General features: G+C 44.2%; 1 protein-coding gene across 2 annotated transcripts; it reads left to right on the top strand.

Annotated features, from left to right (window-relative positions):
• Window positions 1–1,678: 1,678 nt before the first annotated feature.
• On the top strand, window positions 1,679–11,615 carry VASH1 (vasohibin 1). 2 transcript variants are annotated; one of them, XR_004082906.1, is made up of 7 exons: window positions 1,679–1,822; window positions 2,925–2,981; window positions 3,995–4,069; window positions 5,022–5,403; window positions 5,797–5,909; window positions 6,514–6,644; window positions 6,745–11,615. XR_004082906.1 is itself a non-coding variant. In XM_031065959.1 (6 exons), exons 1-6 carry the CDS (start codon window positions 1,713–1,715, stop codon window positions 6,584–6,586), a joined length of 810 nt encoding a protein of 269 aa, XP_030921819.1. In that variant the 5' UTR covers window positions 1,679–1,712; the 3' UTR covers window positions 6,587–11,615. The 2 variants fall into 2 exon arrangements, 1 of the variants encoding a protein (XP_030921819.1); XM_031065959.1 differs by having other exon boundaries at window positions 6,514–11,615.
• The last annotated feature ends 308 nt before the right edge of the window (window positions 11,616–11,923 follow it).

The following is an 11,923-nucleotide window of genomic DNA, read 5'->3' as shown; positions in this document are numbered from 1 at the left end:
CTGAACTGATTGCCGTTATGCTGTCTCGGTGTTGCACAGTCCTTTGAGGAAAAAGAGATTGGGGGGTCTGTACTAGTGAAGGGAGGAGGAACTACCCACAATCATTAGTCTCTGCTGTCAACATGCACTTAATGTCTGTCTCCACTGAAAAGCATTAAATGCTGAAGAAAAAAACCAAAATTAAATAGTCAGCCTGCCCTGATTGTTACCTCTTTCGTTGTTTCTGCCTGGAAATTATTTCCTATGACTCAGTGTGTCAGCTCACAGCATCCAAACTGACTCAGCTCATGCACTACCAGAGATGGCTCCATTCCTGTGCCACTCTCTGGAGCCTTCCCTGCTCCTGCTGCAGTTGAACAAACCCAGTTTCACATCTGCTCCCACCATGCCTGTGCTGCCCCTGTGAGTGAGGCAGCTGGTGCCTCTGCATGATGTGAGAGGCAGCACCTCAAGGTTGAGAGATCTCTGGTCCTTGTACCATGGGGGAGCACAAGCAAAGTGCAGCCATGTGGCCAGCCAGGAAAGGGAACTGATCTGGCTGAAAACTACCCATGCTTGCTGGCTCAGCTTTCAGCTGCTCCAGGTGCCTGACCTGGTTCACCAGTCACTTGTACCAACACAGGAGAGAAGAAGGAGGTGTATGGAAATGAGTGGCCAAAGAAATACATGTGAAGGGTGCACTAAGCAGTACCACTGGCAATGAAACCATGTCCAGCAGAGGCAGTTGTGCACAGCAGAGTGGAAGGCTCAAACGAAGAACTAGTTCTGACTCACTCTTTCATAGCTGTGGATAGGCCAGCTCTGGGGGAAGTCTGAGGAGGAACTGAAATGCTAAAAGCCAAACTGAGAAAAGATGCAGTCTGATATGCAAGGTGCATAAGCTATCTTTCAGAGAGAAAATATTGGGCTGTTTCTCCAAGCCTATCAGTCATCCCAAACTTGTGTCTTGTTTTTATTTGTCCTGTGGACAAGTCCCTTCTCTTTCCTTAGACACATTTTCTGACAAGACTACAGTTATCCCCTGCAGAGCAAATGGTGAAAATGGTGAGGAAAATCTGACTGGACCCCTAAGGCTGAGGCCTCGGAATGGGACAGCACCCTGAAAGGTGAACATCCAGAAGTACCCATAAGGCTGAGGCCTCAGAATGGGACAGCACTCTGAAAGGTGAACATCCAGAAGTCATTCTCTGACCGTGTAATTCAAAACACCAGACACTGCAGGGCAGGGAGTCATGCTGTCAAGCTTGTGTCCTAGTCAGTGCCAACTCATCTGAAATGCCAGGAAGCAGTGAAGGACCTTTCTACCCTTGCTTGCAGGACTGTTCCACCCTCTGGTGATAGTGGAAAACTCATTGTCTGTTTTTGCCTCTTTTATTTTTGTTTTGCGCCTTTCAGTTTCAATACTCAAATGAGGCCACCCTCCCTCAGATGATTGCTTTCCTGTCTTGTATCTTGCCTTGTCAGTTAATTCTATCTATTTTGTCCAATGCAACATTGCATAAATACAAGACCTTTTCACATAGTTTCTCTTGCAGCTCTGTGGTGATGCCTCATTCTGAATCCCTTCCCAATTTCCATTGTGGAAATAGAGGAATGTTTCTGGTGTGGTCACTTTGGGCAGTAAAAAGGTCTGGTTTCAGAGGAACATGCCCCCTATAGCTATGTGGCACTGAGTTCAGCAAGAAGCTGGAGAGGTTTGGAAGAAGTGATTTATGTTCTGCTCCTCATTTCAGATTCCCATACCAAGTGTGCCTGTGTTCCAGCCGTCCACCCCCATCCCTGAGCGCCTGGAAGCTGTGCAGCGCTACATCAGGGAGCTTCAGTATCCTTTGCTGTTGCCTTACTCACTGGTGTGATAACCCAGGAAGAAAGAGCAAGGAGACTTTCTTTCCCTGTGACAAACAGAAAAGCTCCTCCTTTTGTAGCTGGAGGAGAACTGAAACTTGTTCCCTGAAAACAGGAAGCTGGACTTGGGATAATATTTTGTTTTGCTGCTCCATTTCTTTTCTTTTTTTGCCCAAGTTACCTTCTGGTTCTGTTCACTGCATGTAACAAATGAGCATGTTGTTAAAGGCCTTTCCCTGCTACCCACTCTTCTAGGTCAGTGGCTTTACAGTGGTATTTCATTAAAAAACATGTATCTGACATCCTGACAGCCAAGTGTCAGATGTACTGCAAACTGCATCACCTCATTGTTAAGGTGTGGGTGAGTTGTGGTGATGGGCAAACCTTCTCAGGTCATCCTACTCAATCACTCTTCTCTGTCTAAACAACACTCAGCCACCCTGCTTTTGTGCATCTGTGGTATGCTGCCCCTTTATATGGCAGAGCTGCCTGTGTGGCTGTGTTCTGAGAATGAGATTTCTCCATTCCTGTTGTGCTGGAGAGCAGGTATATGCCATGCAAACACAGTCTAATCTCACTGATGAGATACAGATCTATCTCTGGCTTCAGCCCTAATTCAAGGTAAGAAGGCTGACCTTTTGGCATCTCTCACCCATCCAGGGTGGTTGTGCTCTGGATTGGATCCCAGTCAATCTTAGAATAAGGTACCATGAATGTTTCATTGCTCCATGTACTATGTGCAGATTGGAGCAGGAAGAGATTTATCAAACTGTTCTGCCCTGGTAACTGGAAAGCAGAGCAGAGCATGTGCTGTCAGCATAAACCTTTGGGAATTGGAGTGGAAACCCGTGTGTGGATATGAGGAAGAGAAGAATTGACAAGGAAATACAGTGGAAATAAGGAGGATGTGTAAGTGAGAGAAATGCAGGAAAGGGAGGTAGGGATTTTCTTGTGTTGCTGCCACATTTGTGGGATCATGACTTTGCTGTAAGAATAGTAAATAACATAAACATCTTTCAGACAAGTTTTCTTCAAACTCTACTTTCCAAGCTGCCAAGCCCTTAACTTCTTGCTTCCAGGTACAATCACACTGGGACACAATTCTTTGAGATTAAGAAGAGCAGACCTCTGACTGGGTAAGTGCTGGCAGCCTCTACAGCATTTAATCCTTTCTTTGTTGTTGGAGCCCTGTTATACACACTGTTTTTTCTCCATCCCCTGCCCAAGGTCTAGTGGCACTTAGGGCTTTCATTACTGGAGCTGCATCCTGCTTAGGGTAACTTTTTTGTCTGGGGCATAGCTGTGTCTGGTCTTTCTCAAGAAAGAGAGTTTTTTTGTCATGGATCAGTAAATCCAGTAGACCAAAGATAATGTATTGCAAAAATGTGCATATTCTGTGTGCTTCTAATTGGAATGTAACTATATGAACTTCTGAGGAATTCTGAAATTAGGTCCTGCTCTACAAAAGCTTTGTTAAAGCCAAGTATCTTTACAGGACTGATTTCATAGCTCCTGTGACTGCTTTTGCAGAATCTAGGCTCACTAAGCTTTCGGTGACTCATACTTGCAATGATAAAGGGTATTCTCCTCGTTGCAGATTTCGGGAACTGCTGTGCCCCAGAAGTTCCTGGCAATAAGCACCTGATGTTCATTGACGCTCTTGAAGAGCATATGGAGAATCTCCCAAGACTGACTTCTTATTATTGGTCTAGTCTGTTGATTTATGTGGGTCTAAAGGCCTAGTTTTGTAATCAGTCCAATATCTCCTCCATGGTACTCACTGAATAAAGACTAGGGTTAATGCCAGAGAAGAAGGCCTTATTGTCCTTGAGCCTCGTGTGGCAAACATTTTGAGGGTTTTACTTGTGGAGGCATTGGTGCTGTGGTCTCCCTGAGAACCCAGGTTGGCCAGTAAGTAGTTTTGCTGCAACTCACTGAAGTGAATTCCTTGGAAGTAACAACAGCATGTGACAGAGACCTGGTTTGGATTTTGTATCTTCTTAAAGAAGATACTTTGTTCTGTTCCCTATCCTCTGTGGACCACCCTCTCTCCTGGAAGCCTACCTATAGTACAAAAGGGCTGAACTGGCCACAGTGCATAGCACAAGCCCTCTAACTGTCCTCATCTTTCCCTTGTCCCACTCTGCAGGCTGATGGACCTGGCCAAAGAAATGACCAAAGAGGCCCTGCCAATAAAATGCCTGGAAGCTGTGATCCTGGGAATGTATCCTTTCCTCTTGGAGTTGTGCATGTCAGCCCACCCTTGTGTTTTTGCCTCTGCTCTCTCGCTTGTGATGCTTTGAGGGTGGTGATAATATTGTCACCAAGCCCCACATTCCTTTTTTTTTCCTCCCCAGTTCTCCCGCAAAAGACCACCAATGAAATCCAAATCCAAGCAATTCTCTAAAGTATCAGAACAACTTTGGAGTTGGTCCTCCTTCACTAAGAAGGGTGGTGCTGCTCTGGTAAGCCATATAAGATTATAAAAGACAAAAGAGCATCTAAAGAGGAGCAAAAACACTAGCTAGAGTTAGGTCAGGAAATCCTTTGTGGATAACATCGCTCCCTTACTGCCTGTATGTGTTCTGCATTAAAATAACTTATGGATCCTACTCAACTTCTAATTATGGTGTATGTCACTTACTAGCTTAGGCAATACCTTTATTCTTTCTAGATGTGTGTTATCTTTAAGTACACATCTTTCCTAGCTATCTTCCAGATTTAGTTTGTGGTACTTGGGTTGTAGGTTCTTCATGCACCTGGAGGGGCAGAGATGGTGAGAGAATGGTTCAAAAGTGGAGGTTGGTGAGTTTTTATCCTGAAGGTGTATGAAACAGTAGCTAGTGAATGCAGTGTTAACAGTTTGGGAGCTATGGAATACAGTACACTTAAGGTGCTAGCATTGCAACTTCTGCATCACAGAACTGCATCAAAATTAACTTCTCTTTGTTGACTGTCTCCTTGAAGAGGCCAAGTGTGTTTTCTCCATAACCCAGATGAAAGTAGGGCAGCTTGCAATGAGCTGGGTTCTTGATCTGGAGAACAAATCCTGTCTATGTGATGCCTGAATCAATGGGGAATCTGCTAAGCAGGCTGGAAGGGTTTGGAGCAGGTAGGACGTGTCTTGTCAGGAAACTGTTACCACCAGTTATTTCCTGAATAATGGCTGCTGTCAGTTACCTCACCAACAATATGACCACACTGGACCGTTTCCCCATCAGCTTCAAAACCCACTTCTCAGGGAACTACTTCCGACACATCGTGCTGGGGGTGAACTTTGGCGGCCGCTATGGGGCATTGGGCATCAGCCGCCGCGAGGAGCTGATGTACAAAGCACCTGTCTTCCGCACACTGAGTGAACTCATCTTTGACTTCGAGGAGGCCTATCGCCGCTGCTGGCACACTCTGAAAAAGGTGAAGCTGGGCCACTGCGTGTCCCATGACCCACACAGTGTGGAGCAGATTGAGTGGAAGCACTCCATCCTGGATCTAGACAAGCTAACACGGGAAGACTTTCGCAAAGAGCTTGAGAGACATGCCCGTGATATGAGGCTGAAGGTAAGCAGCAAGGATGGAGTAACTCACTGCTACGTCCACTGCCTTGCCTGGCTGCTGGTGTACTGGGGGAATGAAGTGACAGGAAACTTTCTACTTCTAGATGTCTGGAGTGGAAAGTGATTGGAGGCTGGGGCCTCTTTCTTACTGAATACCACCCACTTTATACAGGCTGGTCCCCTAATGGATGCTTGTGCAGTGCTGCAGTTGTGATTAGGTTGGACTGTATGTAGTCCTTGGAGCCATAGCTGTCGCTGTAACTTATTTTTTCTGGCTTTTGCCTTGCCTTTTTGCCGTTTTTTTCCCCATATAATAAATTAGTTAGTTTTTGTGGGTTTTGTTATTACTCACATTGGCTTTCTGCTCATGCAGCTCTTAATTTTATTTTTCTGGCAGATTGGGAAAGGAACTGGACCACCGTCTCCCACCAAGGACAGAAAGAAAGATGTTTCCTCCCCACAAAGAGGTCAGGCCAGCCCCCATCGGCGAAACAGCCGTGGGGACCGACGGTGAGTGGGGCTGCTGGGCAGGAGACCTATCTAGAACATCTGTTTTACTCAGACTCCACCTTGCCGTTCGGTTTTGGATCCTTCTGATGTCCTACTGGGTTTCTTTAGAACAGTGGGTATTTCTCTGACCTGCAGCAGCATTCTTCCATAGTCAGTACCATTGTGAGTTTATCATTGCTTAGGGATTTGAGGGGAGAGCTGGGTTTTTTCCTTGCTTGTTTTGTCAGGGAGGAGGAGGCAGCTCAAGCAGACAGTTGGTATCTGACTTTTTAGATGTTGGTAGCTGATTTTTAACCTTATGCATGGGTCTGAGCTCTAGTGTCTCACAGACCTGTGCCTCAAAGAGATTCCAAAAATTATTCTGCCACAAGATTGTTTCCTGGTAATAACCTGGGGTTCCAGAGTGGACCTCTTACTTCCTAACTTGCATTCTGTTCTGTTGACATCATTGGGAGAATTACTGGAGGCTGCAGAATAATCCTGTCCTCAGTAGTGCAGGATCAGTATGAAGCTCTGTGTACCTTTTCCTGTGCTGCCATCTCTATGTGCAGCATCACCTGACAGAAAACAGTTTCTGAAGAGCTGTTACCTTCTTTGCTCACAGGCCATCTGGTGAGAAGAAGCCTGCCGATTCCAAAGCCATGCCAGACCTCAATGGCTACCAGATCCGGGTATGAAGAGAGCTGTGCCTTGTGTGCCTGGCTCCACGGACTTCTTGCTGGTCACAGTTGGGACCTGGATCCACCTGCAGTGATTCTGACAAATGGAACAGGGGAGTGGGAGCAAAAGAGAGTGCTGATTTTCCCAGGTGCTTACTAGTGGGCCAGTCCCAGAGCTGGATCCCATGGGTCCCAGAGGATTCGCCTGCCTGTTTCTGGGAGAGGTGACCATCTTAATTCACTTAAGTATTTTTAAAAAAAAAGGAAAAAAAGAAAAAAATATGTACATTAGTGGGAGTTCACTTCAGGAAGAATATTAAGTGAGTGGGGTCAGTGGACTTGCTATCTTTGCCTTGACAGCAAGTAGATGGAGCATCTTGTCAACAGTACTTCTTCCCTGTGTGCACAGAAGTTTTCAACCCCTGCAAGGCCTGCAGGGCTGAGGGAGAAGTGATGCTGGAATGGGATGGCCCCTGAATCTTGTACAAAAACTCCGGGTTTTGTCATTATGAACACTTTGTTTATCATTGCTCTTGTAAGAGTAGGTCTGAATTTGCTCAGCCTGATTTATTGACCATACAAAGTCTTCTCATCCAGAAAAAACACATTTTGTATGTTTAGTCCGCCTATTTCAAAGTATTTCATTGTCTCTGAGGGGGTAGACAGTGGAATGCTGGTGAACTGTTGCTGTAGGCCCTTTGGTGGCTGAGTGGATCAGGATATGCCTATACCACTGCTACATGAAAACAGACATAGAGAGCTCAGTTGTTCAGCAATGGAGATGGGGCAGATGGGGGCTGGTGGAGAACCTGAACTTCACATCATCTGTTCATCAGCCTTCTCTCTAACTTCTAGTGGCTGCTACTCAGAAAGCTTGTGGCAGGCATTTCAGTCACTGAGGTATGAGTTTTAAGAGTAAAAAGTTAAAGAAGGATGTAATAATGTGAACAGGTTTTACAAGCATTTTTTCCTTTCCACAAGGCTCTTGCTCCTTCCTCCCTATTATGTTTGTGCCAGAGTTGCATACACATGTTTGTGAGAAGCTCTGCTCAAGGAAATTGCAGCTGCTTTCCTGACAGCTCACCTTGGAGCCTCCTGAAAGCAGTTTCCCACCCCAGTGCCAGAGCTGTGCTTGTGTTCTGGCTCTTTGGATAGCTGCAGTATGTAATAGCACCACTTATACTAACCTTTCCCAAAGGGCTGGGCTGGGCCTCTCTGCCACTTGTGGCCTTTACTTCCTATGCTTCTTTTGGGGGAGTGTTGTACTACTGATTCAGCAGTGTAATGCTTGTCAGAAATCTGGAGTATTGTCAGGATCTCTCTGTTTGAGGCCTAGGCCATGGGAAGAATGGGATTTCCAGAAGTCAGAACAGCATGGTCTTAAAGTGATTTGGATGCATGGATGTGGGGGATGCATAAACTGAGCTTGGGAGTGGGAGTATCCTGGAGAGAAACAGTCTTGTTTTATCACAGCACTGACAAGGAGTTACACTTTCTGAAATACCACATATTTAATTTTGTTAGAACTGAGCTTATTCTTTCCTTTCTTTCTTTGTTAGAAACATGATGGAGCTTAGCTGTACTAGTTTTTCTTTTTGTTACAGTATTCCTGTGCCACATCCTCATAATAAGTAGAGCTATTTTGGTGGCAGAGAATGGGTTCTTAACCCCAAACAAATCAGCTCTTCTGCCTAGTTAAAGCAGTTAATCCTCGAAGCACCACCCACAAGCAATTTAACTCAGACCTTACAGGTTCCTAATTGTACATCCTTAACTGTGATGTAACTTGCAAGATGTATCCATACCACTGCAGTCAGTCCTTCCAATCTCCCTTTGTAGTCTGTACTTTTCTGCTGTGCTGTACAACCAAGAGGAAAACCTGTAAGAAAGTGGCAGAACTTGTTGCTGAGCCAAGAGAAGGTTAATCCAGAAGAGGATGCCAGTTTCCACAGTACAGTGCAACACCTGTCCACTCCCTTATATTCCAGCTACATGCAACAACTGAAGCAGCAGTGACCCAAGCTGCCATTTGAACGTGTCCTCTGGTCATTTTTGTGTGGCTGTAAATTAACATATTTAGTGTTTGGATGCTAACAATGATGTTAGCTGTAAAGGCACCACAGCTACCTGTAAATAATATGGGCCACTTGGAAGCCACAAACTGCCTTTGCATAATGTTTACTATGCAGCAGACTGAAAGTTCAGATGCCACTGTGAATCATATGATAAATACAAGCAGCAGTCAGCAAGGGGAAACTGACTGTCAGGTTTTATAATAAAGTGGATGAAATCCAGAATTTAAAGAAAATTATAAAAGGTGCCTAGAATGCATCTTCACCATGACTTTGTTTAGTCAATTGGTTAGTTAATTCAGAGTAACTGGAGAGCTCTTGAGAGTAATTAGTAGCTTAATGCAGAGAACATTGAATAACTGGAGAGACTTGAGCTTTTTTAGATGGAAAGGGGAAATGTGGGGGTGGGAGGACGACTGCAACAGATGAGACAAGTGAGGGGTCAGCTGCAAGTTAATGATGCTTTCTTGAGAGCAGGACAACAGGGGTGTTCAGCAGTGTTAGATCACCAAGGCAGAATGGCTTAAAACAAAATGCTTTGTTTGACTTTGTAATTAAGAGCTTTCCTGCAGGATGTAACTGAGGCCAATAGCTTAGAAAAAGCTATTAGCTTAGAAAAAGCAAAGGAAATGGATGTTTAAGATATGAATGACAGGTAGAGTTCAAGGTCTCTTAATCCTCAGCTGCAGCTAGACAAGAACATCCTCTTTCAAGATCTAGTTGCACAATTATATATGTTAGGAAGTATTTAATTCTTTGTTTGTATCTAATGTTGATTAACTTCTCAAGATGGATACAGGAGCAGACAGGGTTACCATTTCAAGCCTTCTACTGTGTTTCTCTGTGTAGAATTCCTGCTCCTTACTGTTTCTGTATCTCCATTTCAGTAGATGGTACAAGAAACTGGAAAAGGACCATAGAGTTCTCCCCTTCTTGCTCTCCCCATCTTTATAACAGGATTAATCACGTCAATACAAAGCTTTGCTTTCTTCCTGACAAACAAAACCACATCCTTCCATGACAGAGAGGATTAATGCAATCTAGCTTTATGCTGTAAAAAAGCTGATGGTACAGTGCAAGACAAAGTTTAGCACTTCGACTTCTTTCCTCCCCCTTACTTGGTCTGGTTTCTGGTCTGTCTGTGTTTAACCATAAGGAAAAAAGGCTGGTGATGAGAGTCTTTTTCACTTCTGCAGGCTTTAGAGCTACACGGAAGAAATGATAATATAAGTCATACTCCTTTAGTGCCTGCAGAACAAGGAAGATGGATCTCAAGGAGTCCTATTAATTTTTTAATGTTAAATATTAATAGGGTTGCTCATGTAGCTCTGTGATCTAAATTTCACTGTTCAGTAGGTCTCACATGGTATCTGTTCTGCAGTGCAAGTCCTGTGAACTCTGTGGAAAGGAACTGTGTTTGTACACTAGGAATGGATAGACACTGCCTGCATTGTATGTGAAGCTGAGGTGAGCTTTGAAAGACTTCAACAAATGCTGACCTATTACTGGCAAAACTACTCTAAACGTAATGCAAACCTTGAAATAAGAGCCCCTCTTTATACTTTTATGTAGACAAGTCCCTTGATACCTGGCCAACTGCAAATTTGTTAATGGACAGATTCATTAGTGAGCAAAACTTTCTGCTACAGCATCATTCTAATACAAACTTTGTATATTAAAGAGCAGGGTTGGGTGTGCATCAGTCTGTGACACACTAACTTTTTGTTTTACTGGTAGAAGCTAAAGGAGTCTTTAGGAAATTGGTGTGTGTTAGCAAGTGTTTTAGGTGGGAGTGGAGTGCTCTTTTTTCCAGTTACTATTTTACCTGTGGGCCAGGGAATGGGTCAGTACAGTTTCCTTCGATCTATCAGAATAAATGAAACCAGAACTGTAGTTGAAACATAGTTTCTGTTCACATAGTAGTTGTATTGCTGTTTTCAAATCTGCTTAACAGGATGAATTTTCTTTTAAGTATTTCAGGTGAAAGCCTTAATCAGGTGCCTGCCCCCTAAGGCAGACTCATGTGTGGTGTGGTATAGACTGGAAAATGATTGTCCTTAAAATTTCAGAGTTTAAGAAACCATAATGAACAGAAGAAAGCTCCTATTAGCCAAAGGGCAAGAGTCTGGATTAGACTGGCTTGACCTTGCTCCAGTGGCTCTGGCTAGTCACTTCAGGTGGTTGCTTTAGCTACCTGCTTCTTCTGAGTGAAGTATTTTCAAGTGGTCCTGATGATCAAACAATAGGTATAGGCAGGGGGTGTCCCAGATGTATTGTGTGTGCAAGTCTGGCTGAAATAACACCACACATCCCAGTGGCCTTGCAGTATTGTCCTGACAATATTTAGACCTGCATTATGGATTTATAACTTTACTTAACAAAGCAAGTGCTATTCTGGCTTGATGTTTGCTCTCCCAGAGAAAGGTGGAGATGGCCCCTCTACAGCCAAGCTGAACTCCTTAGGGAATTTAATATTTTTGTGTGTCTTCTGAGCAGGTGTTTACTTGTATCACAACCACTCTCCTTCAGTGGTGCCCTGGCCCTTTCTGCTCCAGAGCAACTCAGTTTAGGCTCAGAAGGCTCCTGAATCCCCCATAATCTCTGCAGAGCAGAGTTTCCCTCCAGGTCAGGGTTGAGATGGTGCTAGTGGGACCAGAGTGGTCCCTTTCCATGCACAGCAGTATTCTACTCCAGCACTGATAGGGTGCTCCAAAACCATTTACATCTTTATCACTGGTACAGCTCAGAACTAAGAAATTGAAAGTTTCTTTCTTTAAAAACAGTATCATGTGTGTCTTTTTGTAATTAATCAGTGTAGTTCTGTGTTCTTATGTAGCCAACACAGAATTTTTATTTAGATTTAGGTTTTTACTGCACTTCCCATGGCCTTCATGTTGATACTTCTTCCAGCTTCCTTTGACACTTAGACAATAAAATTCCCTCTGTACTGCTCTTAGCTTGTGCAGAGAAAACAAGTGGTCTGTACTGTCCTTCTTTTTGCTTTAAACCTTCCCATTACATGTCAGCAGAAAGTCAAAGGGACAGCCTTGAGTGATGGTATCAGGCAAATTATGTAAAGATGTCCTTTACTTGCTACACTAGTGGACATGGAAGAACGCTCATCCCCCTTTAATCATCTGACTAGGTGAGTATGTCTGTGCACACAGAGGCAGCTGCCAGAGTTAAGTACATATGTAGCTGTTTAGCAAAGGCCAGAATTCATGTTTTCCCTCTTGAATTGCCATCAGCCAGGCTGGATGGGGGAAAAAAAATCAGCACAGGC

This window comes from Geospiza fortis, unplaced genomic scaffold (assembly GCF_000277835.1).
Source record: "Geospiza fortis unplaced genomic scaffold, GeoFor_1.0 scaffold54, whole genome shotgun sequence".
Classification (NCBI taxonomy): Eukaryota; Metazoa; Chordata; class Aves; order Passeriformes; family Thraupidae; genus Geospiza; species Geospiza fortis.
The sequence above is the reverse complement of the archived record's forward strand: the minus strand, read 5'-3'. Positions and strand labels throughout refer to the sequence as shown.

Excerpts from the sequence above, each read along its gene's own strand:
- VASH1 (XM_031065959.1), top strand. The coding sequence starts at position 1,713 with ATGTTCTGCTCCTCATTTCAGATTCCCATACCAAGTGTGCCTGTGTTC. Across the intron at positions 2,982-3,994 it reads AAGAGCAGACCTCTGACTGG|GCTGATGGACCTGGCCAAAG; the intron begins GTAAGTGCTGGC and ends CCCACTCTGCAG. Across the intron at positions 4,070-5,021 it reads GAAGCTGTGATCCTGGGAAT|TTACCTCACCAACAATATGA; the intron begins GTATCCTTTCCT and ends GGCTGCTGTCAG.